Here is a 27,213-nt window from a genome sequence, read left to right as displayed (position 1 = left end):
CTACCAAAACTATTGTTTGGAAAATAATATAAACTCTAAAAAGAGAAGTTTAGAAAATAAATAAATCTACTTCTCACAAAATAAAAAGTAAATAAAATCTTCTTTAATTTACCGAACTACAGTTACAACTTTTGGAACACTAATCATCAATCCCTAAAACTTTACAATACTTTTTTATTTACGGCTATCGAAACGTTTTACGACATGTTTATAGTCTGTGAATGTCCTTTGTGTGTTTTTTGTGTGTTTACTCAGAATAATATTTTGAATACTTACTACTATTTTAACGGTATTATTCCGAAGCCAGACAATCCGTTTCTCAAGCATCTAATCCCGAAAAATCCAGTTCCCAAAACATCAGAAAATTTTAAACCGACCTGAAAAAGGTAAAATGAAGTGACACAATATAAAAACTTTTACCTGTGGTGCCGGTGACAATCTTATGTCAAATCAAATGTCAGTGATGCCACTGTCAGTCACATCCAAATGAGCCAAATCTGTGTTTGTTTTGTTTAGTGAACGAATATAAAATCAAATTATATGAATTAGCCTTAAAACAAAGTAAATTAACCAGTGGTTTATTAATTAATACATACATCCCTGTTTTTAACCTAACCTTCAGCTAGCTTAACCACAATGTTAGGGGGTGTAAAGTTAAAAGTAAATTTCACGCACGAGAAGACTTGTTTTGGTTATATCAGTCCAAAGTACAGCACAAACAATGAACAGGTAAATAATAATATGTGTAGTGAGATGCATACATAAATATGTAACTGTTTATCCAGCAATGGGTGATTACGGGCTGATGATGATTTGACTACAGAGTTTCTTATCTACTTACAAAATTTTATCTTTACTGTTGGCAACTTATTTCTTTAATGCCCTACTTAATGAAGTTTTAGAGTAAGAAAATATAAATTACAGAAAAGATAAATTATACCATTAAAATTACTGTAATTTATTAATTTTTCCAGTCTATTAGTTAAAATTTAAGAACATTGTGCAATAGGCTGCTTTACTATAATTCATACATCTGAACATAATAATTATATTAAATTATTTTAGTAAAGTTTAACTTAAGTTTAATGTGATTATTTGCCTAATTTTTTTATATGTATTTATTTTACTCAACTAATTATTTACTTCCAGTCACAATGCGTTCAAGTGCTATGCAAGGACAAGCACATCCTGCTATGGGTGATGTTCAGCAGCAATGTGGCAGAAGGCCAGATGGCCTGCAACCCCATATTCGCCAGGCTAGTGGGTCTCTCCGAGGGAGCGGAGGTGTTTGTGTCTCCGTACAGTGACACAAAGGTACTGGAGGAGCTCTACATTGATGCCGACAGCCCTGATGACCAGGAAATACTGGTGAGGAGATTAACATAATGCAATTTATAAATAGGAAAATTTTCAAGAAATAGGCATAGTATTAATATTAGTATGAAGCAGACTATCTCCTTTATTGTTGTTAAAAATAGTAAAAATCTAATTAGAAACATTTTGGATTTGGATATTATGGTAATCTTCGTATTTATTAATCCATAAAAAAAACATTTCAATATGTGCTATTTTATTCTTTATTTCATTTCAGGAACACAATGCAGAGCTTCTTCAGCTGAGAATTCTAGATCAACTAAGATTTGTGGCAGCCAATCAGAAAGCAGTAGTGTGGATATCTGTGTCTTTACCCATAGTGTTCACTGCCAAACAGACTGGCCTTCTAGTCAACCACAGCAGAGTGGTTATCAAAGTAGATGCCTTCAACACTTTGCACAAACCACCACAGCTAACCAATAAAACTACCAACAAAAGTGAAGATACCTCATTCAATAACATTGGCAAAATAAATGAAGGCATGCTAAGGCCATATCTACATCCTCCAAAGAGACTGGTCTTAAGAGCAGTAGCAATAGACAGTGATGGTAAAAAAGACTTAATCCACCCATTTACAGTTTTTGTACATGAAGATCTCATAGAAGAGAAGGATAAAGGCTCAACTATTCTAGCTACAATTCAAAACTGTCCATCAGTCATAAATGATTTCAAAGATGATGGAGAAACTAAAAATGAATTGATTGATGATATGTGCGTAGAAATAGTTCCAATAGACAAAGTAATATTTAGGAGTCTAAGCAGAGAAGTGTACAATAAAAATATACCAACTGTACTTATCCCAAAATCACTGAATACCATAGTGAATATAGAAAATGGAATGAAAATTATAATGACACTCATAAATAATCCTATAGAACAACCAGACCACATAGATATAGTAACAGATGGGTCACAATCAGAGTCAGATATTGTAGAAAAGTTCAAGACTTGTGTCATAGACAATACACATTCCGGTAGAAAGTTCCTAATCAACAATAACATAGTCAAACAAAATGTACAGATATCTGATGGATTTATACAATTTAAACTGCAACCAGAGAGGTTGAAATACACTGTGGTGAATTCTGAGTCATTGCGGCATTGCACAATCTCCGCCAAACATAATCCAGACCTAGTCCCTCAAAAAATAATGAATTCAAGTCTAGATTATGATAGTAAGAATTTATGTAGAAGTATGAAGTCTGTAGAGAGTTTAGTCATGAAGGTTGTCTCACATTTGTACTTTGAAATCGATAGAGAAGCAACTTTTAAAGGTGCTTCAGAAATTAAAAGCAATGTTTTAGTAACTGGTAAGATCTCTTTCTTTACATTATTCATAAATATGTTTTGTTGTTGTTAATCATAATATATTATGTAACTTGTATTGTTTGTATTTTCAGGTGCTTCTGGCACAGGAAAATCATCCTTATGCCGAATAGTACAAAAGGAACTGACAGTGTGGTCCCATATTCTGCACTGTCGATCTCTGAAGGGTCGTAAAGACATTCCAGATGTTTTAGGAAAAGCAATCTTAATGTGTCAGGAACACAGTCCATCTGTGCTTATCTGTGATGATGTGGACTCGTTAGTTCACCCTGACATGGAAGGGGCTGCTTCGCCGACTGACATAGCTTATTATCAAAGGTAAGTTACTTTCTATCACTTTTGTTTAGCTATAGTCCGAGGAAACCTGCACATCTAGATTATACATGTAACCTAGGTACATTGTGCTCATTTAAAAACGACGATACGGCTCGCGACCTATCACTTGAGTACAAATGTACAGCGAAAAGCGGATGGCTCGCTTGCGTGTCACCTCTGACTACTCTACCTCTTTCGGGGGTTTACAGTCGTGAGCATAATATATGTATGTACTTAAGTATGTAATATGTATGTTAAATCTTATTCCAGACTAGCAGTACTGATAAAATCGTCGCTCCAGTCCTGCTCGGGCGTGGCGGTACTGATGACGGCCACCGGGGTCAACGACCTGCACCCCACGCTGGCCCAGTTCAGCGGGAAGCCACTGTTCACTGCGCAGTTCGAGATCGGGGAGTTGGATCAGGTAATTTACCTTTTTTTCAAAAGTCAAGAACAAAAGCTGTTCAGACTGACGCCTTGAGTCACCCCTTTTCGGATTCCTATTATTTTTGCAACACCTTGTAAGCTGAAGAACGGATGACTGGTGGGGTAAACAAACCCGCTAGCCAGTAGGATGGTCGAGAACAGAGTGTTGTGGCGTTTCCTTGAGATTTCTCTACTTCCCCTTCAGTAGTGGACGATTACGGGCTATAATGATTAGGTAAATTGCGTATCATTACCATATGGATTTCCACAACACAAACTCTATTGCCTACCAAAACATCCTGTACCAAAAAGTAATGATTAATAATTATTACGCGTTACAGGAAGAAAGAACGGAATTATTCAAGCATCTAGTCAACAATAACATTCGTAGTCAGTTCCTGGTAGAAGACGACGATGTTATTAGACTGGCGATGGACACGGCCGGGCAGAATGTGAGGGACATCAGTGACTACCTCAATAAGAGAATATTCAAAGCTGTGAAGAGAAAAAGTAAGTTTCATTCATTATTAATGGTATCAAAACACATAAGTCTTGTATAACAAAACCAACTCATTTGATTATCCACAGGCATTTTTTCTTGTACAGTAGAACCTCTATAAGTGGATACTCGATTTGTTTTAACATTTGAAAAACTCCACCTTAAATTAAATCTTCTCAAGTTAATAAATAACTCTATAACTCAATTTTTTCTTGAAGTTTGTTTGACTGCGGTCCTTCCTATGTAAACGTTAGAACGCCCTGTATACATAAATACACCTTTTTCAGGGCTAGCGCCACTGTCTCATTAACACATATAATTTTCATCTAATTCCTCCCCACATTTCAGGTGGCAACCCTACAGACAAGCCCCGCCTCATAGACTCCTCAGAGTTAGAAAAGAAGCAGAGCGAAGTGTCAGACGTGTGGGCGACTGTAGGCGGCATGGAGGAGGTCACGCAGCAACTCACTGAGGCCATCTTCTGGCCGCTGATGGTTAGTTGTTTCGATTTGCTTTGAGCAATATTTTTGAAATTAATTTAGATTAGCTTCGACTTAAGCTTTTCACAAAACACGGCGGCATGGTGGTTCTGGTAAATACACTGTTTGCTTTGCCTTGACAAATATGGATGACATTCCTTCAGATAAGCTTCGTCACCCAGACTCATCAGAGCTAGACAAGAAGCAGGACGCCATCGTTGACCTGGTAAATAAACTTTGTTACTTTGCATTGAGAAATAAGGTTGAAATCTTGAAATACCTTCAGACAAACCTTGGCTCCTAAACGCAAAGCGCCACAAAATTTAAACTCAAAACTCTTTCCCTCTACCAATAGTACCAAATTTCGCCACCACAAAACTTGGCGCCACTGTCGCAACCTAATCTCACCAATTCTTCATCCTCCAGTACCCAGCTCTATTCCCGGACCAGTCCTGCGGGGTGCTGCTCTACGGGCCTCCAGGCACGGGCAAGTCGCTCATAGGGTCGTGCCTGAGCGCCGCGCCTCAAGTCAACTTCATAGCGGTGAAGGGACCCGAGTTGCTGTCTAAGTACATTGGGCAGAGTGAGAAGCATGTGCGGGATATATTTGATAAGTGAGTTTATTCGTAATTTTGAATATTTAATTTTGATGTGGTTTTGGAGGTGGACTTCTTTAGTTGCGTACAGTCTTGTATGTAAAAGCTAAAGCTAGATTCGGATTGCTGGGCCTGTGCCACTGCATTTACTAAAGAGTTATACCCACATACCTACATATTTTAAAAAAAATAGTTTTGCCTTGTATACCTTATATTAGTGCTGATTATAATCTATCGTTAGCGTACATGCCAGATTTCATAATTTCCATATTATAATGGCAAGGTGAAATTGACCCACCCTATTTAATTAAATATTTGTGAAATGATCTTTCAGGGCGGACATGCAGCGGCCGTACGTGTTGTTCTTCGACGAGTTTGACAGTCTCGCTCCCAAGTAAGTGGCCATATTGTAAGTACAGTAAGGAGCAGAGAAACCTGACCCCCTAAGAAGCATTGTTACTATGAGAGGGGGGTCAGGTTTCTCTGCATCTGACCGTACTTGTGGGTGCTTGTTGGAAGAAGTATTTACACTAGCATTCTCTGTGGCATGGCATGCGTTGAGTAGAGGGAACACCCGAGTTCGCGTTGTTATGTTATAGCATGGGACCAATTTATTTTATTCTCACAGCTATTATTTTTAGTCAAATTTTCGGGAGTTGACGTCTGCAATTTTAGGTCAACTTTACGTGAATTGGGCTATCTCGCTTGAGCGGAACGTGTGTTTTTTTATGGCAGGATGTAGTTTTAAGATATTTTCATGATACGGCTTATTCAAAAGCATGGTTAATGCAAGGAAACCAAATTGTTTTATTCTAAAGGCATGAGAAATTTAGGTAGCGCTTTTTATAATGCATGGACAAATGAAACTCACCTTGGTGACAGTAGTGGTAGTCCAGTCCATAAAAATATAATATTAATATCAGAAGAGGCCTTATAAATGAAACAAGAAACATTAAAATACAAACGCAATGTTCTTACAGCTACATTATTCCTATATCACATCACTTATTAAAGACATATAATAAAATTAATCAATTAATTACGTGGTTGTACTACCATGACCATTATTTAACTGCTTCTTTAGTACTTCCTGTTGCAGCTTGAGTATCTTAATAATCTCCTGGTGTTGTTCGGACATACACGTCATTCTCAGGCTGTGTTCTGCGGTTAGTCTTTCGTTCTCGAGTTTTCTATAATGTGCCTTGTCGTTGTACACCGCTTGGCTGTAACTCAGGAATTGCTGGTCCTGAAATTGTATAGATAGATGATAGATAAATTATTTATTTACTTAACACAACACATACACAGGTTACTCAGATTACTAACATTCACATTAACATTACATAAACACACAACATTAATATGAGACAGACAGATAGATAAGCAACATGTGTATTTATCATGTTAGCAAAAGGGTTCTGACTCAGCTATAGCAATATATTAGTTTCACACCTCAACGTCTAGTGCGGGTTTTGCACTTTACGAAAGCGAAAAAAGGTTACGTTTTCTTCTGTAATCTTTAAAAAGTTTCATGATAGTTCCACTAGAGGCGCCTCTTTCTACGCGAGTAACCGTATACTTTCATAGTTTTCAACAAACCATCAAACCTGTACTAGATGTACTAAGACTAGAACTTGACTATGTAATATGCGCTTTCCACTGAAGTATTTGAGCTATTGGCTATATCAGTTATATTCTAATTTCGCATATTGCTGTGGATTTTTATATGAGTACTTCATTTACATTAGAATTTATAAATGAAGAGTACAAAAAAGAAAACTCACCGCTGCTTCTTGATTGGCGGTTTTGGTTGCCTAAAACAAATAAAAAATATAATATTGCAAAGCGGACATGTATGACTGTTAGTTTTATTACTTCTATGTTTATGGTACTTTAAAGATTTGTTTTTCAATACATTATTACGTCTTCAAGTTGTGTGTAAAATATTTATAACCTATTTCTTTTTTTTACTTTAAAATCGAATGATTAGAATATAGGCAAGCAATATAACATTTAAACTTACATTATTATCTTCCTTTGCTGCTTTTGAAGTTCTCTGGAACAAATAACGTACCTTTAGATACAATGGACTAAATTGTGGTGGCAAACTAGACCCTTGACACGCAATGAATAGGGAATATGCATTTATTTTTTTTATATTCTTATTCGATAGTTTTACATCGCTTTATTATAGTAAAAAAAACCGGCCAAGTGCGAGTCGGGCTCGCGCACAAAGGGTTCCGTAGCAGCAAATATAATAAACTTATTATGTCACCTATCTCAAAAACTATAAGAGATACTTTGATCAAACCAAAAATCGTTGAAAGAGTTAATTAGCATGCATCTCCTCTATTTTTTTTAGAATTTTATACCCCGTAGTTATAAAAATAGAGGGGGGGGACATACTTTTTACGACTTTGAGAGCTGATATCTCAAAAACCGTTCACTTTAAGAAAAATGTTTTTTAGAAAACTTTATATCATTTTAAAAGACCTTTCCATTGATACCCCACACGGGTATGTACATCGAAAAAAAAATTTCATCCCTCAGTTACATGTATGGGGGGCCCCACCCCCAATTCTTTTTTTTACTATTTAGTGTCATATTTTTGTAGCGGTTCATACAACACATATTCCCATCAAATTTCATCACTGTAGTACTTATAGTTTCCGAGTAAATCGGCTGTGACAGACGGACAGACGGACAGACGGACAGACGGACATGACGAAACTATAAGGGTTCCGTTTTTGCCATTTTGGCTACGGAACCCTAAAAATTCAACGCCAAAAAAAGTAATTTAAGGTAGGTACTTTAAAGAAAGTTAAAAATTTATAACCGACACGTCCATTATAAACGGCCAAAACTTTGTGTGAAGATTGGTGACGTCATAATTTAGTTTCACGGCTCAGAATAATGACTCTCACCAGTCGCGCCGACGCTCAGTTCTATGGGCATAGATTATTTTGAGATTGACATTATCGTCACATCCGCTCTAAGAAAATCCGTCATGTTTCAAGTTACCGAAGTTTTTTTGTACTTTTCAACAGTTATTTACTCGCTCAAAAATGAATTATAATCAAAAATATTGATGGAGGCATAATTCGGAAATAACAAAGTTTATTAAAAATCATATTTGACCTTTATTTGAATTAGACGCATATTCCCTATTGGTTTCATCTTGTCTTCTCGCCTTTTGGCACTCCCGGGATCGACGGTGGTGCCATCTTGTGTTCAATAGTGAGCGGTTTTTCATGGAACTAATCAAAATCGCGTCCAAAATGTCAATTGGTACTCTTGAGTCATCTAAGCAAGAACAAATATACAACTTTACAAAGTTTTAAGTTGAGATTTGTGAATAAATTAGCTGTTTAAATGGCTCGTTTAGCGCTTCAATTTTCAATTTTGCGCAATGCGCATCGAAGGGATTTGCAAAGGCGCAGAAATCAGCGGCGAATGGTCCGCTATTTGGACGAGGCTTTCGAAATGAGCATGGCGGAATTCGGAGAAAATTGGTTGGTTGTTTGGGACCACCCTGACAAGGCAGCGAATATAATACACGCATGTGTTGTGCTTCACAATATGTGCAACCAGGCACATTTAGAGTTGGACCAAGCCAACGAGGAGTTGCAGGGGGAACTGGCTCCAGCCCAGGACATCGGGGAGTTGCATGGTGGAGGCCAGGGCAATGAAGAGCTACACAGGGGAGAGGCAGCTCGGGCACAACTGGTCCGACTACTTTGGGCCAATCGCTAACCAATGTATAAATTATAGTATCTTGTAAATATTATTATGCCTTGTCGTGCAAAAAAGTTTATTTAAATAAAAATATAAATGTAAATTTCAGAATTGTTTATATTTATCCACCACCGTTATACACTAGTATTTTTGTTTAAGTAAGTATATTCATCAACATTTTAACTAAAATTTTCATAAGGTAGGTTACTTATAATTAACATAAAATTAAATTATAATTACAGGGAAAACATATTGAACATAAAACACTTAAAAACTTATAACAATAGGAACATAACCATACAGCATACATGCTTTTTACATTAATCAAAATTACAACTTAAAACAAAAATTTACACATTGGTACCTTAATCAACATAGCTAAATAATATTAAAATCAATGTCTATTTACAAACCGCAAGCTAGATAAATTTGTTATTTTTTGAAATATTGTGCGATTTCTTTCAGCACATTTACCCCATCACGGAACGCTGATGCTAGGTCCCCTAAAGCCCGTGCCGTCAGCAGCTCAGCCTCGACCCTCTTTTCCTCTATCGCCGTCATCCTATCGACTTCTATGTCGAGTTGGTTGCGGCGGCGGCGGCGGGACTGTTGTGAGTTGTGAGGAGACTGATCTGAGCCGGATGACTGCTCAGGATGCTGCTCCTCGATAACAATGTAGTCAGGGGTCTGCACCTCGCCTATAATGGGCTCAGGATCGGCCTCGACGTTAACTTCCTGCCATTGACCAGAGCATGATGCAGTCTGAAAAAAAATCAAATACATACCACTATTAGTTACATTAAAACAAAAAGGTGACCCTAACCTGAATAAGGGCACATTTTCCAACAGTCAGGAATAAAATTGTTGCTGTCAGTGTCTAATACAAACATTCAGACGTGACAGCATCAGAATTATTCCCCTGATAACTTTCATCTGACTATTGAAAAATCAGCCCTAACATAACTTAATTGTTTACCTCCAGAGAGGGAAGCTGGTCACAACTGCCTTCACGAGTGGCCACCTCCTCTGGCTCGTGGTCAACGTGTCTTGTTGTCTAAAAAAATTAAGTTACATGAGTTCATACATGTGGGAGTGAGATAGTATGAGTGAGCGAGTAAGATGATAGGAAATGGTAGATGGCGCCACTGGCGATTCATATTATAACGTTGTTGTCATGTTGTGTGCACTCTCAAGAGACTCGCAAGTTATTAATTAAAATAAACGTGTAAAACCAGTAATCTGCGTCTAATTTCCCCACAATTTGGGGGCTCGACCGCGATTGATCTAAAGACGAACGATTCCTGAAGATTCAAGACGATTTCACGAAGATTTCAAGACGACAAGACGGAAGACGCACGTGGATACGTGGGTGAAAATTTTCGTAGTTACTGGTTTTCGGTGTGTAAAGACGTACAAATTACGACGCGAGTGAATTAACATAACAAAATCATGCCGAAAGGACGTCGCGTGAATGCAAGTGCTTCTTTTGACGAGACTGTGGTGGCTGAAACACGGCCCGTGATGCAGGTTGGATTTGGGGACGACTTAGTTCCTAAGTTCAGTGGCCAAGACAAAATCTACGCTGTCTCGAGGTGGATTCAAGACGTGGAGGACAATGCTGAGATACTGCAGTGGACTCCGTTGCAACAACTTATTGTCGCGAGAAGATCGTTGGTGGGCACCGCGGCGCTATGGCTGAAATCAGAGCGGCCTTTCAAGACGTGGGACGAGATGAAACAAGCGTTAGCCAAAGAATTTCCGGATTCCATAGATCAAAAAACACTACACGAAACCATGGCCAGCCGTAAGAAACATGAAGACGAGAGCTGCCTCGATTACCTTCTCGTCATGAAGGAGTTGGGCAAACGCGGCAGGATGGCGGACTACGTGGCCATAAAATACATTATAGAAGGCATACAAGACGCAGAATGCAATAAGATTATGTTGTATGGGGCGACCACGTACCCCGAACTCAAAGAAAAGTTACGCATATACGAGGTGGTAAAAGAAAAACTTAAGATAGAAGGTGCTACAAGAAGAAATAGGGAACCTATGACGCATACAAGACTGCCCAGACTGCCTGCGCTGAGATGCTACAACTGTGGAGAGAGAAACCATCACTCTAGAGAATGCCCGCATCAACATCTTGGGCTAAAATGTTTTAAGTGTAATGGTTTTGGGCATATCGCGACGAGTTGCAATGTCCAGCCACGCCAGCCAGAGGGGGCGTCGCAATCGGCACAAACTTCAACAAGCGGAAACTACGGCGGCCAATCAGATGCAAGAACTAGCCGTCCAAACTTCCGGGGACAACAGTCATTCCGGCAGGTTGGCAACAATGGCGGCGGAGAGACGCGACAACTTCAAGGTGGACCAAGACGGACGATGTTCGCAGCGGAAAATCAAGATGCGACGACAGAGGGCAGCACCTACGCAAACATGGCGGATACGAGGAGCAATGGCGTGCCGATCGATATGTCAATCGATGACATTGACAGACGTCTGACAACTGACAGCAATGAGGTTATGTTGAACGTAAACAAAGATGTTTCAAACACGACGAAGGAAATATGGTTGAAAAAACCCGAAAAAGACGTGAAGATTATGGAAAATATGGCAAGCGCACTTATCGACACGGGCAGCGAAGTGAATTTAATGTCGGAAACGTTCTACAACACAATCGGATGTCCCAAATGTGATGATGAAATACTTGCGTTGTCGGGACTTGGACAAATGAAAGTGCATTCTATGGGAAAGTTGACGGTTCCAGTGATTATTGATGGACACGAATATCACAAAGTTTCATTCCATGTCGTTTCTAAAGACTCTATGCCGTATAAGTTAATAATAGGACAAGACTTTTTACAAAATGTGACAATGTTAATGAATGAAGGGAACATAATGTTATTGCCGTCGAGTGAGGATTGGTTGCGCAATATTTCATGTTTTGTTTCAGATAGCATTTATGATATAGGTTGTGAGGCTAGCCCAGCCATCCAACAACAGGTGCAGGGTTTGGTAGAAGGCTACCAACCAATGAAGACGAAGGATGCTCCCATTCAACTGCGTATTATACTGAAGGACGACATACCTGTGGCTCAGCGACCAAGACGGCTGGCCATCAGTGAACAAGAAGAAGTTGAAAGGCAGATTGAACAGTGGCTCAAAGATGGAATAATTCAGGTGAGTTGGTCAGAATATGCTAGTCCATTAGTGTTAACTCGGAAGAAGGATGGTACTACTCGGATTTGTATAGATTACAGATTAATCAACAAGAAGATGGTTAAGGACGAGTACCCATTGCCGATCATTGAGGACCACATTGATCAGTTAGCATCAGCGAAAGTATACAGTACGTTGGACTTAAAAAATGGTTATTTTCATCTACCTGTACATGAGGATTCAGTAAAGTTTACTGCCTTTGTTACACACAATGGCCAGTTTGAGTTCTTGAAAGCACCATTTGGTTTAGCCGTTTGTCCCAAAGTTTTCACAAGATTTATAACGATAATCTATCGTGAGCTGATTGCCAAAAAGATTGTATTAATATTCATCGACGATTTATTAATTCCAGCTCAAACTGAAAGACAGGCCGTAGAGCGGCTGCAAGAAGTACTGCAAGTAGCATCACAGTATGGACTGGAGATGAACTGGAAGAAGTCACAGTTGGTTGTCAAAAGAGTGGAGTATTTAGGCCACATTATTGAGAATGGCCAGGTGAAACCATCGCCAGACAAGACAGAGGCTGTACGAAGATTTCCTGAACCAAAGACGATTAAACAGCTGCAGAGTTTTGTTGGTCTAACATCTTACTTCCGTAAGTTTATCCAAAATTATTCTTTGATTGCAAAACCTCTGACTGATTTAATGAAGAAGGACTGTAACTTTAACTTTAACCAAGAACAGAAAGAGTCATTTGAACAATTGAAGGAGAAGCTTACTAGCACCCCAGTGCTGCAGATTTATGACTCTAAGTTAGAAACAGAGCTGCATACAGACGCATCTAGTGTGGCATATGCTGCTATATTGATGCAGAGGAGCAATGAAGATGGTTGTTTGCATCCTGTGTATTACATGAGCCGTAAGACCACAGACGCTGAAAGTAGATATTCAAGTTATGAACTTGAGGCACTAGCCATCATAGAGGCAATAAAGAAGTTTCGAAAATACTTATTTGGGATTAAATTCAAAATAGTAACTGATTGTAAAGCTTTTCAGATGACGCTCATGAAGAGAGATATGTCTACATCCACAAGAGTGGCCAGATGGATAACGCTCCTTCAGGAGTACAACTTCACGGTGGAGCACAGAAAGGGATCCCAAATGCGACATGCAGATGCGCTGAGCAGAAACCACTATGTAGCAATGATAACATCTGATTTTCAAGAGAAACTGAAGCAAGCCCAACTGAGAGATGTTGCTTTAAAGGCGATAATGGAGATTTTGAAAGAGAGACCATATGAAGACTATTGGCTTGAAAATGGGCTATTATTTAAGGGTCCCGAGAAGCATCTGGTGGTACCTAAATGCATGGAGATGGAGCTGATACGTCAAGCTCATGAAAATGGTCATTTTGGTAAGAAGAAAACAATTGAGTTACTGAAAAAAGATTATTATGTCAAGAATTTGGATAGAAAAGTGGAGGAATACATTCAAACTTGCATACCATGCTTGTTGGCTAGCCGGAAGACTGGTAAGCAGGAAGGTTTCTTATCACCAATCGATAAGGGTGAGCTGCCACTAGACACATTGCATATCGACCACATCGGACCAATGACAGAGACCAAGAAACAGTATAATTATATTTTAACGATGATTGATGCATTCACCAAGTATACATGGATATTTCCTACGAAGAGCACAACAAGCAAAGAAGCGATAGATAAATTGAAGATTCATCAACAGCTGTTCGGAAACCCAAGACGAGTGGTGACAGATAGAGGCACGGCCTTCACAAGTAAAGACTTTGAAGAATACTGTGAGGAGGAGAAGATACAGCATATCACAATTACCACAGGAATCCCTCGAGGTAACGGTCAAGTGGAGAGGATCCACCGAGTAATTATCTCAGTGTTGACGAAGATGTGTATCCAGCAGCCGGATATTTGGTACAGACATGTAAGTCGCCTACAGCAAGCTTTGAACAGTACTTACCAAAGAAGCGTTGATTCTTCACCATATGAGCTACTGATTGGTACGAAGATGCGATTAAAGGAAGATACCGAAATATTAAATTTAATTCAACAAGAAACAAGAGACATCTTTATGAGTAACCGGGATGAACTGAGAGTTAAAGCTAAAGAACAGATTTTGAAAATTCAACAAGAAAACAAAAAGAACTATGATAAGAAGAGAAAGGAAAGCACACACTATCAGATAGGGGATTTGGTCGCTATAAAGAGGACACAGTTTGGTGTTGGCATGAAGTTGAAACCAAAGTACTTGGGTCCTTATAGAATAACCAAATCGAAAGGTCTCAACAGATATGATGTCGAAAAAGTGGATATGTCCAAGGAAGGACCTAAAAAGACTTCAAGTGCTGCTGATTTCATGAAGAAATGGCCTGGCGGAAATATGGATAATAACACACTGTCTGAGGATGATGGCAACAGCAGTGAAGACTGAACTAGCTAAAGTAATTATTTTATTTTTAACCCATTTTGTATGTTGCAGGTCCTCACGCGATGGTCATGACATTGTGTTCCATTCAAAATAAATAGGCATTGCACTAGTTAGTAAAATTATTTCCGAATAGATTTTCTACTTAAATTTCAGTTACTTACACAATGTGTCAAAATGTTATTTTCATAATACCTATAAGTACAGTTAAACTGTGTTGTTTACTTAAGATTTCATATTGTAAGCTATAAGTTGTCATACTTACCTAATTAAATCTAGAATTAAAAGTATGTACCTACATAAGGTTTTAGTTTAAAAGTTTCTAAATAATGTTGTATTGTTGTTATGTCAGATAAGAGTTTGATACTTACATAGGACTCATACAAATAAATATATACCTAACTATTAAGTTTTGAGTTGTACCTATTTTGTTTTCAGTATGAGATAATGCTGTTTTGTTGTTATATTATAAAGTTTATGATTAAGAGATAAATAAGTAAGATATACATAGGAGATAATACATGTTACCAAGTTGTTCAGTTTTGAGTTTTGATGTAAAATAATGAGATTTTTTTTTATGTGTAACTTTAGCACTAAGGTTAGTCTAGGGTCAGACTAAATGCAGGATGGCTGAGTGTGGGAGTGAGATAGTATGAGTGAGCGAGTAAGATGATAGGAAATGGTAGATGGCGCCACTGGCGATTCATATTATAACGTTGTTGTCATGTTGTGTGCACTCTCAAGAGACTCGCAAGTTATTAATTAAAATAAACGTGTAAAACCAGTAATCTGCGTCTAATTTCCCCACATACATAAACATAACACACAAAAGATGGCACATAGCATAATTAAACATTATTATTCACCTCCTGAGTGGCAAGTGTTAAGTTTGTTTATTTTTACTGAATAAAAAACTTAAAAAAAAATGGGTTGATTACCAAGCGCTGATCACCGGTGGCAGTGGCAAACTCTTCACCGCCCATGACCGCCACCATCCTCTGTTCCAAGTCTGACAATTTTAGTGACAGGTCGCTAGGGCCGCCTCCAGGTCGCCTCATTGCCAAATTCCTTGCGCATATGCGTTTTAAATAACATTTTTTTTCTGTCCAGTACTTAAAAATAAAAAGAAATAAAGTGATATTAGTCGGTAATCTTGAAGGAAGTTAACTTACGGGGCTTTTAATTCAGTAGTCAAAACAAAACTTACTTTGCACCAGCCGCGTCCATCTTTTATAGACCCGCTGACCGCATTTAGGGTCAAGGCCAACGATATCCATTTTTTTTTTGTTTCTCTCCGCCCTTGGGCGGTCTTTAGAAGACCCCTGGCCAACTCTGGGTTCCTTTCTAAATACTCTACTAGTAATTCACCCTGACGATATGACGGCCGACTTGTGAAGCACTGCGGGGAAAAACTAGGTTCATTAAAATGATCATAGTATAATGTATTTTTTCTTACTTGTCGTACATTTTGAGCAATCTTGGAGTGTCTTTATTTGAATTAATTTCAAAACTAACTTATAAAATAAAACATAGTCACAAATGAAATACTTACAAGCAAAAATGATTGATTTCGTAATTAAACCATTTATTTTGGCCGTACTTTATTTGTTTAATAGTATTTTAATTAAAAAGACACACAAAGATTGTTTACCTTTTTCGCCAAATAAGAATGAATATAGTATAGATATACGAATGATTCTAACACGTTAGACTACTGAATAACTTACCATGATATCGTTTTAAAACTTTCGTTAAAGTTGTTATCTATTTAATTTCACCGGACGGGGATGGCGGTAAGAAAATTTATGAGAATTTGTTTTTTTTTCCGCCGTCATAAATTTTTCATGTTTTTCGTTCATTCTTCCACAGAGTAACTGACAAAATTGACTCACATGCAACACAAACAAGATGATCTGAACACGATCGTGAGCCAATTCATGTCGGGAGTGCCAAATCTAACTTGTAATGAGCCGTTTTCCTTGACAGCTGTCAGTTGAGCTTTTGGGTAAGCCGATAGATGGCGTGAAAACGCAGTGTACCAACTGTCAAAAATTACATAGAGAGCAAAGAGTACTAAACTCAGAATAAGAACTCACTAGTTGTGATTAAATGTCGGGTGGTAGCGCGAGCCATCCTTCCGAGGCTCAGACTGCATGTGGCTTGGGATAGTGCTAAGTATTCTGTGAATAGTTCTACCCGCGCCGTCACGTAGTGTTCTTTTCTCTATGCGCGCCGTTTGAACGGGTGCTGCGTGCGAGAACTGATTTTCTATTTTTATTTATTGTATGATCCTAAATAAGATCCCAAAGAAATACTTACAAGACAAGATGAGAATGTGTGCCGTCGCAACTTGTAAAAATAAAGGACATCATAAATTTCCAAATGATGAAAGCCAGGCGCAACAATGGATTAAGGCGACTCGGATAAATGTGCGAAAAATTGATTTGAAACTCCGAAAACATTCATGGTTGTGTTCGGATCATTTCATACCAAGTGATTTTCATTCACGTAAGTAAGTTAAATCATTCGCGGTAATGTAAATTAACCATTGTTACATAACATGATATATTATGTAGGTACCTACCTATCTAACATAAGCACTCAAACAGGTAGGTAGAGTTGCCCAACATGACCCACCAAGTCAGGGATTAAATTCATTAAAAAGGATTTGAGCTGCATGTAGGTACTTATAGCTTTTCACATTTTATATGCACTAGGTTGCTTGCTCAGTCAGTACCTGTACCTATATTTATCATTTAACTTAATTTATTATTAATCACTTGCTTTTCTTTCTTACAGGTGGCAAACAAATAGCATTAAAGAAAACTGCGGTTCCTTTTATTATCCTTATCTCAAGTGCACTAACTCTACAGTATCAAGGGAGGAGGAGCAGATAGCTCAACTACAACTCAATTAATACAGGAGAAACACAAGGAAACTGAGAAAACTTGAAAAGAACGGCTGTACGCACAATCGCACTGAACGCTGAAGCAACAGTGACCACTGACAGTGACATCGACATCATAGAGAAAATAATACTACAATTCTACCTACCTACGTCACTTTCACATTTCGTTAGCCTCACCAGGCCTGTGTCACTCCGCGCGTGGGCGGCGCTGGCGCCAGCCTGGCGCCTGCCGCTTCGAGTGGGCAAATCTAGTCGGCTGCCGCAAGCGGAAGACGATACACGCGCGCGCGAATTATGAATAGAAAAATGGACATAAAAAGAAAAAAAGCAGCAAAAAGATACTGTGCCGTATTTAATTGCTTAAATACGGATCGTGATCCAAATTTAAATTTTTTTACATTACCAAAAGATACTGACAGGTAAAACTAATCTAAGTATTTTATTGATTTCTTCTACGTTCCTTATTTGAAATGAAATTAATCCGAACTACAAACCCTTTTTTTCTCCATGTTGAACAAAGTCTATTCCAATATTTTTTTCGTTAAATTATTAAATTTACAGACACAACTACCTTCAAAATGTATTAATGAATCGATTATAAAATGTGCGCTGAGTGGGATTAGTGCTTAACGAAACTAACACGTTCTGTATCATAATATAAATTATATCCATAATATAAATTATAACGAAAAAAAACATGTTTTCACAAAATTAAATGTTTTAGGTACTTAGATTCATACATATTTTATGTACTTCAAAATATCTTAACTATGAAATTGTCATTGTTTTTACTGGTTGTTTCCAATAGAAAAAAAGTTTGGAATAGCTTTGTATTCTAAATTCAAATTATTTTGTTTTAATATCATGACATTCTTTTTACAAACTCAGTCCGTTGCTTAGTAAACGTTGTAGTCTGTGGTGCTGAGGCAACCCTAAGGTGGCTTCTTTTTCAATGCGTATAACCACGTATAACTTATTATGCACCGTAGTCCAGTGAAATAAGGCGCATATTCCCTCAAAAATAAATTGGTAGGTAAGTAAATAAAAACGTGTGCGGCTGGAGCGCGATCTAAATTAGATCTTATTGCTTATGGGATGGAGTCATATTTCTTTGATAGCCATTGCGAAGATGGACTTCTGTACCTGGTACTAGTTATTATTCTGTGGCCTCACAGAATAACATATTGTGATCTGAGTGTGTTCTGAGGGTTTGAAAGTTGGTACAACCCCAGACAACGCCATCTATTTCTCCAAAAAGGAACTTTTTTTTTTTTTTACAAACGCCTCATTGCCTGAAACTTGTGTTCAATCTGAACACGATAGGAATTTACGTCTTGCGCGCCAAGGGTAGGCCTACACAGATGGTTGTTCACCTACACGATAAGAACAAGATATAACTATAAATTGGAAAATTAGCTTCATTTTAGTGAAAGCTGTTGGTTTTCCACGCAATAAACTAAAATAAAATACCTTTCTACGTCTCCTTATTGGTTTTTGAGCTGGCTCTGTGTTAGTGGCTTCACCCGGCACCACGGCAGCAATCTGAATATTGAAATTAAATAAAAACATATTACATTTTGGGAAAAAGTGTTCAGAAAATGCAATAATACGATAGGTGTGTTATGTTGTAGATTAACCTACCTTTTCAGCAATTTCTTCACTACTTTGAGGCACGTCATCTGTGGTTACTTTGGGTATTGCGGGGTCTTCTTCAAGAACCTGAAATTTTGTAATTTGTTATAATATAGCATGTCAAAGAATATTTTTTACGTACTGTAGTATGGAACTCAAGACAAGCCGTGATAAAACATCTGCGTCGCGAATGACAAATCTTTTAAGCCGTCTTGTCTTGTGCCCCATGATGCTACTGCTTATGAATCTTCTCATAAATATACCTTTTCAGCTTCTCTTTCAGGACTTTTAGACACGTCTTTTGGACTCGTAGCAATTGCAGGTACTTCTTCAGCCATCTAGAGAGAAGAGTAAAAAAGGTTATCATTTAAAAACTTATATATTCATAACAGAATGGCTAAAGTTATTAAGATATATATTCATTCTGCCGATACGACGTCGAGTTGTAAAAAAGTCTCCTTCCCACTTACAGCAGTCCGAGAGTAGCACGGTTTAGTCAGAACATGCATAGTACCTAATCCTAACTAATATTATAAATGCGAAAGTAATTGTGTCTGTCTGTTACTCTTTCACGACCAAACTACTTAACGGATTTGAATGAAATTTGGTATACATATGGTATAGACCCTGAAAAAGAACATAGGCAAAACTTTTTAAGGCGAAGCGAAGCTAGCGGGAACAGCTAGTTAGTAAATAAATACGAATTCTGTCATAAATATAATCATGAAGAACATAAATACCTCTTCCTTGACTACTTCTGGAGAGGTAGGTGCAGCTGTGTCAGCAATGTCGTCATAGTACTCATCATCCAACTGTAAAAAAATATTTAATCAGGTACAGTATATCTTGTAATAAGGAAGGATGAGTGTTCAAAAAGTTTTTTAATTATTTACTTTTCAGTAGTTACTGATGTATTAAAAATACCTTATCACCAAGTGCTATGGCTTCTTCTTACATAATAATAAATTCGCACGGAAAAAGTAACGATTGTCAGCATTAAACATTCAAAGTATACCTGTTCAGTCACAATTTCTTCAGTGATTTCTGGTATTTCTACTGGCACAGGAATGATCACATCTTCAAGCATAGCCAATGGATCATTTTCGGTCTCTGGTATTTCCTGTAAAAAGTAAAATGAGTGGGAAATTAGAATAAGTTGTAGATTAAAACGAAATAACCCTCCGTAATAAACGTAATAAATTTTATAAGATGATGATGTCTAGTTGATGGCTGCCTGTTGATAAGTCACTCAGGCAGGCTTCTTTCGTGCAATATTGGCTTAAGTTTCTGCAAAATATAATAATGATTCTGCTAAATATAGGTAACTTACTTGCTTAGTCTCAAGTGGATCAGTGGTTTCCGATTGAGTTATTGAAGCAGGAATCACTACTAATTTTTGAATGTTTCCATCTTCCTTCAATGTGGATGCTTTAGGTTTTGCACAAGTTATCACAACATTTGTCATTTTACTGCCTTTCAATGTAGAGCCCTGAAATTTTCATTAAATGTAGAGAGAGAGTGACAAAGACATACATACATAACAGCATACCATTATCCTCTCACATCTCGGGATATCAGAGACAATTAAAAATCTATTGTGTCTGGTTTACCAATTGGTCACCAGACTCACTGGGATGTGAGTGGTTATTTACCCTTGCCGTAATAATATTAAAGTTTAGTCCTTACCATTACATTGTAGCTGTCAAGTTCTATTAAATTACTAGAAGTTTTTTGAGGTTCCTCTTTGATTATAGTAACTCCTAATTTCAATGGGGGTGCGGTCGGTGTGACGGGTTTCAGAACTTTCAACGGTCCCATTTTTGGTATACAATGGGCTGCAAATTTAGCTTTGCAAATGTTTTTATTTATCTTCCATTGAATCATTATTTGTTTCATACTTCTTGTTGTGTCATTTACTTTGTTGAACCTGTAATAAAATGAAATTGATGGAATAAGAATAATGAACAATCCATCCCATATAATTTTAAGCCACTGTAACTAATTATTTTACACTATGAAATATGTGCTTTGAATCATACCTATTAATGAACTCAAGATTACAAGAAATAATAAGTACTTACCTAACTATCTGTATAAGTAGAGAAGTATACTAATAGGTACTTTCATAAAAAATAAGTGGGTAGGCATAGACACTTAGTATAGGCATAGTTTTAAAGTTATTGAGTGGTAGGTGCTAATTAAATATACTTTATACTTTCTTACTTTTCAGTTATTTCTTTCCAAGCATTAATTTTGGCCGCATTGGCTTCCAAAGTTAATTTTTTGGTCTCTATTATGTGTAAATATGGTTTAATGACATCTCTCATCAGTTTCTGAAACAAAATATACTTAGGTTAGTGCTAATGTAAGTAAAACCTAATCATGTTATACGAACAGTGCTTTTACTAATAGAGCAAAGTAATTATAGCACTTGGGTAACCATGGCATTTTAGACAATATTCTGAGACGAACCTTTTCATCCATTTCCCAATTAGCGCTTCGATGTCTCTTTACTGGAGCCGGTTCGGTCATTTTAGTTCCTTATTTAGAACCTTTTATTTAACTAAGCTAAGATTAAACAACTTCACCACAAAACAAAAACACGAAATTTCGCTAAAATGCAGCTATCAAATAGTTTTGACAGTTCTGACATTGACAGTTGTTAAGCTCGGAATAAAGTGACGTTTGACAGTTCACTGTGACATTTGACGTTCACAAAATTCACAGACTAACAAACATTGGAAACAAAAGTGCATCGCTCCTACTCAACACTCCCATTCTGACGCGCGCACTTTCCCGCGTTTATTTTTCAAAATGAAAAAGTTACGTTTTTATTTTGAAAATACTAGAAAATACTCTTTCACCAATCAACCTTGAATTGAGGCCGTATAGATAGTCGAAGAACAGAAAGAACGCTTGATACCAGCGGCGATAGAGTTTTCTATGGAGATTTTGTAAGCACTTATCAGCGCTGGTTCGGAAATAGTATGAAACTGACAGATCGGCGCACGTAAACACCTTCAGCCAGCTTTCTTTCTTAGGGCGGATTCGACCAACGTCGAGTAACTTTTTACTCACGAGTAAACTACCAGTTACTCGCGAGTAAGCCGATTTTGCATTCTACCAAACCTGAAACCAAGATAAGTAGCTTATCCCAAGAATAAAATGTTATACCGCCAAAATTGACCGTGTAACGAGCTAATCCGAGAGTAATTTTGTAATGGCGGCGGCACATCAGCTGATTAGAAAACCGTCATAATGACATATAAACACATCTGTCAAAACATAAACAAAAGTACGTTAAAAGGCAAATTCTCAGAATAACAACAGCGAATAAAATATTAAAACATAAACAATTTTACTTTATTATAATCCATTCAAACTAAGTTGGCATGTCATTTCTATTGCATGCTTTGAAACGCAGCTATTTTTATTTTAGTTGCAGTACAGTTTCGTTCCTCGTTCATTCAATTAATCATGGTATAACTTGGTAGAATGCAAATGTACTTATCCCAGATATTTACTCGCGTATAAATTTTATTCCGGTATAGTTATTCTCGTGTAACGTGATGTTTGGTCGAATCCACCCTTAATAGGGTAGGCAGTAATCTTTGGTTTTTGGAGGGTGGAGTGCCATTGTCTTTACTTTTTTCTTTTATTAAGTGCCTATTACACTCCTCATTTATCTATCCTCCGCAGGCGCGGCCACGACTCGACCGGCGTCACCGACCGCGTGGTCAACCAACTCCTAGCTCGTCTGGACGGCGCGGAGGGGGGCGCGGGGGGCGCGGTGCTGGCAGCCACCAGCCGGCCGGACTTGCTGGACCCGGCGCTGCTGCGCGCGGGCCGCCTGCACACGCACGTCATGACCTCCATGCCGCCCGAGGTGCGGCCACCCTGAATGCTACATTGAAGGTCCCGGGTTCGATCCCCGCCTGGGCAGATATTTTTTAAAGACAACTTTTTTTTTGTTTATTGGATCGTCGTAGATTATTCCACTTGGAAAACCTTTTTTATTCAATGAATTTTGGATGAATTGTTTTTAATGATATACGAGTACTTAAAAGAAATAATAAAAATATAGTACCTACATATTATTACTTAGGTATGTTGCCTAGGTATGCTGCTGAATGAATTCACGGTAAAAGAGAGGTGTTATAAGTTTGTATGTTCTCTCTGCATTAGCGTTAGGTACTCCGAAACGGATGTACCTTAGTGAATTCGATTCCTAAGGGCCCACTTTTTACCAATTTTTTTTTATAATTATGACATTTACAAACTGGCATTCACCACATAAATGAATGCATTTTCAAAAAGATTACTTCTTACCATATTTTTTTCGTAAGACTCACAATCCCCACATTTTCCCCCAGGCGGCGCGGCTATCGATCCTGCAGACGCTCGCCAAAGACGTGACCATCAGCCCCGAGGTAGACCTGGGCTCCGTCGCGGCCAGGACTGACGGGTTCTCCCCGGCAGACCTCAAGTCTCTGCTGGTCACCGCTCAGCTGACCAGCTTGGAGGATCAGCTGGTAAGTCAAACTGGTGTGGCAGACGCTTCACGGGGTCTGTTATCGACGTCGATAAATCGCGTTCCACCAATTACAGCACCATATTTATGGCGAATCGGCAAGCGATATGGTGACGTTTATCTATAGTGCCACAAACTTATCTGTTCCGGTGACAGCGAACTTAATTGATCCATATCTCATTACTTACTTATGAATTGTATATTTTAAAACATTAGATGGGTTTATTAACACCGCAAGAGCGAATTAACAATACGAGCAAACTTAAAATCTTATAGAATTAAGAAATAATAGAGATTTATTTGAGCTGTCACCGGAACAGATAAGGTTGTGGCACTATACGTCGATAACGTGTAACGGCAGCTGGTGACGTATCAACTGGGCAGTCAGACAAACCCTATTCTGACTGGGTGATTCTTTTATCACGGTAGCAAAAACCCTAGACGCACGTTTTTGTGTATTTCTTTTGTCACCGTCATAACTCCATTATTATTATCCATAGGATAACCCAGAAGAGTCTGCGATGAAGGCGGTCGTGGTGTCGAAACAAGACATAGAGAAGGCACTGGAGGAAACCCAGCCCTCGCTGTCGAAGGAACAACTGAAGTTTTACGACACGGTGTAAGTGAACACCCTATTTTTTACCCATGACGGAAAATTTGAGGTGTTGTACGTTTCGTTTTGTTTTTTAAATAAAATTTGGCTGATTAGGAATAAAACCCGGGAATTTCTGCGTTTTAGTCATTTTGCCAGTAAGTATAGTGACCTACTGTAGGTACTATTTGGTTAGCGTGTTTCTATTTTGTATAAGTACTTCAAATATTATCTGACAATGCACCAACCTATTTGCAACCTTACAAACAATTTGCGGTGGGGGATGCATTTATATAATATTTATTTATTATATGTAATATATTTGTTTCTTTTTCTGTCTTATTATTCTGTCTCAGTGTGTCAAATAAATGTAAGTATCTTTCTTTCTTTCTTAATACCTATGTACAAAATTATTTATTTACTTTCAGGTACAAGAGGTTCAGAGGAGAAAGTCTAACAAAAGAAGAAGCGACAATATCTTCAGAATTGAACCGACAAAGAGTAACATTAGCGTAAGCTCACAGGCAAAAAAGTGTAGTTAATACGCTAAATCTGTCCACCAAGCCTCACTAGACCAGCGTGGTGGACTAGGCTTAAACCCTTCCTTCATTGGAAGGAGAGCCGTGCCCCAGCAGTGGGGACGTAATGGCGTGATGGATTGTGGTGATGATGCCAAATTTAGATTTACGTTTAAGCTTAGCTTGTAGGCATTGCCTTGTCGTCAAATTATGATTCAAAGTTGTGCCTTGGTGTACCTAACATGAAATCAATAACCCTTATTCGCCAGTCGGCTTATTACATTAAATTACAAGTAAGTAAAAGTAAGCAGTGCTGTGATCAATACAATTTTTGTAGCATTAAGTCAACCCTTTGTAGACTTATATTTTATGTTTGTGCATAAAACAATTAAATGATAATATTATTATTATAATAACTTATAATAACATCAGTAAAATAAATTATCTTGTTTTATTAGGAGTTATGTTATTAATATGTTATTAATCTATGTTGCTCAGTCAGTAGTTCGGTACTTACATATATTTTTAATAGTGCATTACTTAATTATGTATGTACCTATTACTACATAATATCTATGCAAGCTACATTCTAGGTTATAGACTGAAGCAAAATGCACAAATTTAATTTGGTAGTGGTCTTATTTCTTATTTTTAGTTAAGTAGGTATATTGGGTTATTTAGTAATATAAGTTCAATCCTCGTGGTATCTAATGTTGAATATTATTTATTAAGTAAATATTTTGTAATAAAATTGTTGGATTGGTTATACTTGTGTTTTATGACTCCTTGACACCCATTGTCTCTCATTGATGGATCAGTAGAAATATACACTCCCTAGCAAAAGTTCCACCTGCCATTGACGTTCCTTATATCACTGGAACTTTTTCATTGCTCGTGAGTGTTTACTGTCTACCGTAGTAATAATAATATAATATATAATATGTGGGGACATCTCACACACGGCCATCTGACCCCAAGCTAGGCAGAGCTTGTGTTATGGGTATCGGACAGCTTATATATCTACACAAATACATAGATAGATACATTATTATATATGAATATCAACACCCAAGACCCGAGTACAAATATCTGTCTTTAAACAAATATCTGCCCCAGCCGGGAATCGAACCTGGGACCTTCTTCCGTAGTGAGTATCTAAGGTAGCTAGTGTAGCAATTTTGTATAATGAGCGTGAGTGTTAATACCAATTTTCTATACCTAAACCAACATGCTACATCTTAGTTTCCTCAACTTCCAACTTGCAACACAAAATTAATTGCCAGTTTACATAACCGTAAATTACCCGAAACTCGCGGCTATCAATTAGATGGTATCTCCATTCAATCTCCTGTATCCAGAAGTAGCTAAGAACTAATTATCTCGCGTCGTACATTAGGCGGCGCTGCGAGCTCGCGAGATAAAAGTTTACCCATCAGCGTGGGCTAATTGCGCGCAGTTGGCAACACTGGGGCGCGGCGGGAATTCAGACAGAGTTGAGGTTATGTTCTGCCTATAGTTTAGACTTAGGGTCTGTTCCACAATGTCTGGTTAGTGGCTACCTGACGGATAAAATACATGCTGTCACTTTCTGTTATTATTTTTTAGACAGTGACAGCATGTATTATATATCCGACAGGTAGCGACTAACCAGACATTGTGGAACAGGGGCTTAGACTCGGGGTTGGATTCTGTAGTATATTTTTATAGTTACTATTTTGGTACCATATTTTCATGACATGTAGTATCGCAGTAGTATTATTAGTAATAAAAGTATACTACGCGAAAAGCCCATAATTATTCTGCTGGTCGACGGAATTCTTATAAGAACTGATCAAGTTATTTTTATTGAGAAAATTTGCCATACAAAGTAGGTAATCGCGTAGTTCACTGATAAAGTTCAACTCTCTAAGTACATACGTAGTGCCGTATTTGCAAGATTTGCAAGTAAAGCTTCATTAGCGCGTCAGGAGGCGGAAGGAAGAGCGTGGTTTATTGAAAAACTTAACCCGTCCTCCACAACTGATTAACTGACTCTGTTTCGCAATTTGCATCATAATTTACCTAGTAAGCATCTAAGTAAGTAGGTAAATTTATCACATAACTTATTGAGATTGATATCTCTACATTATCTGAGCAGAATTGTATTAAAAAAATACTTATATAAAAATCTGCATTAAACTTTGCATGCATCAAGCAATCAGCAAACTATAAGTACTTATTCAATAAGTAAGTATTAATTGAATGATTGGTCTCAAAGTGTTACTTGCAGCTGTGTGTACCTACATACATTGTTACTATGGTTGGCTATATTTAAGAAATGAAAATGTTTAAAGAATAATTATAAAACATGCCTAAAATGCTTAGTAGGTACTTACTCTGTCTGCCGGTAAAAGCTGTTATCAAAAATAATAAATATTTAACCCCAGGTTAATCGAAACGTAAACCTCGGTTTAGTGTTAGAATTGTGATTCCTACTCCATACCAAATATCATCATTATCGACAGGCCAAAGGAAATTTAAAGCCGCTTACGCAAGCGTCTTTTTACACCCGCATCAAAAGAGACGATATTAAAGCGAATTATTTTATTTTATTGTCACAATCGCTTATCTTTATGTGCCGAAAGAGGTGGCAAAAGTTATTGACGATTCCACGATGCCAACTG

The 27,213-nt window shown here is 37.7% G+C and overlaps 2 protein-coding genes across 3 annotated transcripts; one reads left to right on the top strand and one right to left on the bottom strand.

Moving 5' to 3' along the window:
* Window positions 1–477: 477 nt before the first annotated feature.
* On the top strand, window positions 478–25,316 carry LOC105397758 (peroxisome biogenesis factor 1). Its single transcript, XM_048627280.1, has 13 exons — window positions 478–729; window positions 1,150–1,368; window positions 1,592–2,684; window positions 2,775–3,018; window positions 3,286–3,439; window positions 3,783–3,951; window positions 4,289–4,434; window positions 4,846–5,033; window positions 5,350–5,409; window positions 22,609–22,795; window positions 23,283–23,441; window positions 23,941–24,059; window positions 24,461–25,316. The coding sequence occupies exons 1-13, from the start codon at window positions 637–639 to the stop codon at window positions 24,546–24,548; spliced, it is 2,919 nt and encodes a 972-aa protein (XP_048483237.1). The 5' UTR covers window positions 478–636; the 3' UTR covers window positions 24,549–25,316.
* On the bottom strand, window positions 5,907–21,542 carry LOC105393980. Of its 2 annotated transcripts, XM_048627289.1 has the most exons (13): window positions 21,382–21,542; window positions 21,133–21,242; window positions 20,596–20,836; window positions 20,240–20,398; window positions 19,925–20,029; window positions 19,650–19,721; window positions 19,173–19,247; window positions 18,919–18,996; window positions 18,748–18,819; window positions 15,577–15,768; window positions 15,308–15,481; window positions 9,727–9,804; window positions 8,941–9,512 (listed from the first exon to the last, which is right to left on the bottom strand). In XM_048627289.1, the coding sequence occupies exons 1-13, from the start codon at window positions 21,439–21,441 to the stop codon at window positions 9,183–9,185; spliced, it is 1,746 nt and encodes a 581-aa protein (XP_048483246.1). In that variant the 5' UTR covers window positions 21,442–21,542; the 3' UTR covers window positions 8,941–9,182. The 2 variants fall into 2 exon arrangements, with proteins under 2 accessions (XP_048483253.1, XP_048483246.1); XM_048627296.1 differs by lacking the exons at window positions 8,941–9,512; window positions 9,727–9,804; window positions 15,308–15,481; window positions 15,577–15,768 and adding exons at window positions 5,907–6,261; window positions 6,800–6,829; window positions 7,039–7,071 and having other exon boundaries at window positions 21,382–21,541.
* Window positions 25,317–27,213: the final 1,897 nt, after the last annotated feature.

This window comes from Plutella xylostella, chromosome 4 (assembly GCF_932276165.1).
Source record: "Plutella xylostella chromosome 4, ilPluXylo3.1, whole genome shotgun sequence".
Classification (NCBI taxonomy): domain Eukaryota; kingdom Metazoa; phylum Arthropoda; class Insecta; order Lepidoptera; family Plutellidae; genus Plutella; species Plutella xylostella.
Note: the sequence above shows the minus strand (reverse complement) of the source record. Positions and strands in the feature narration are given on the sequence as shown.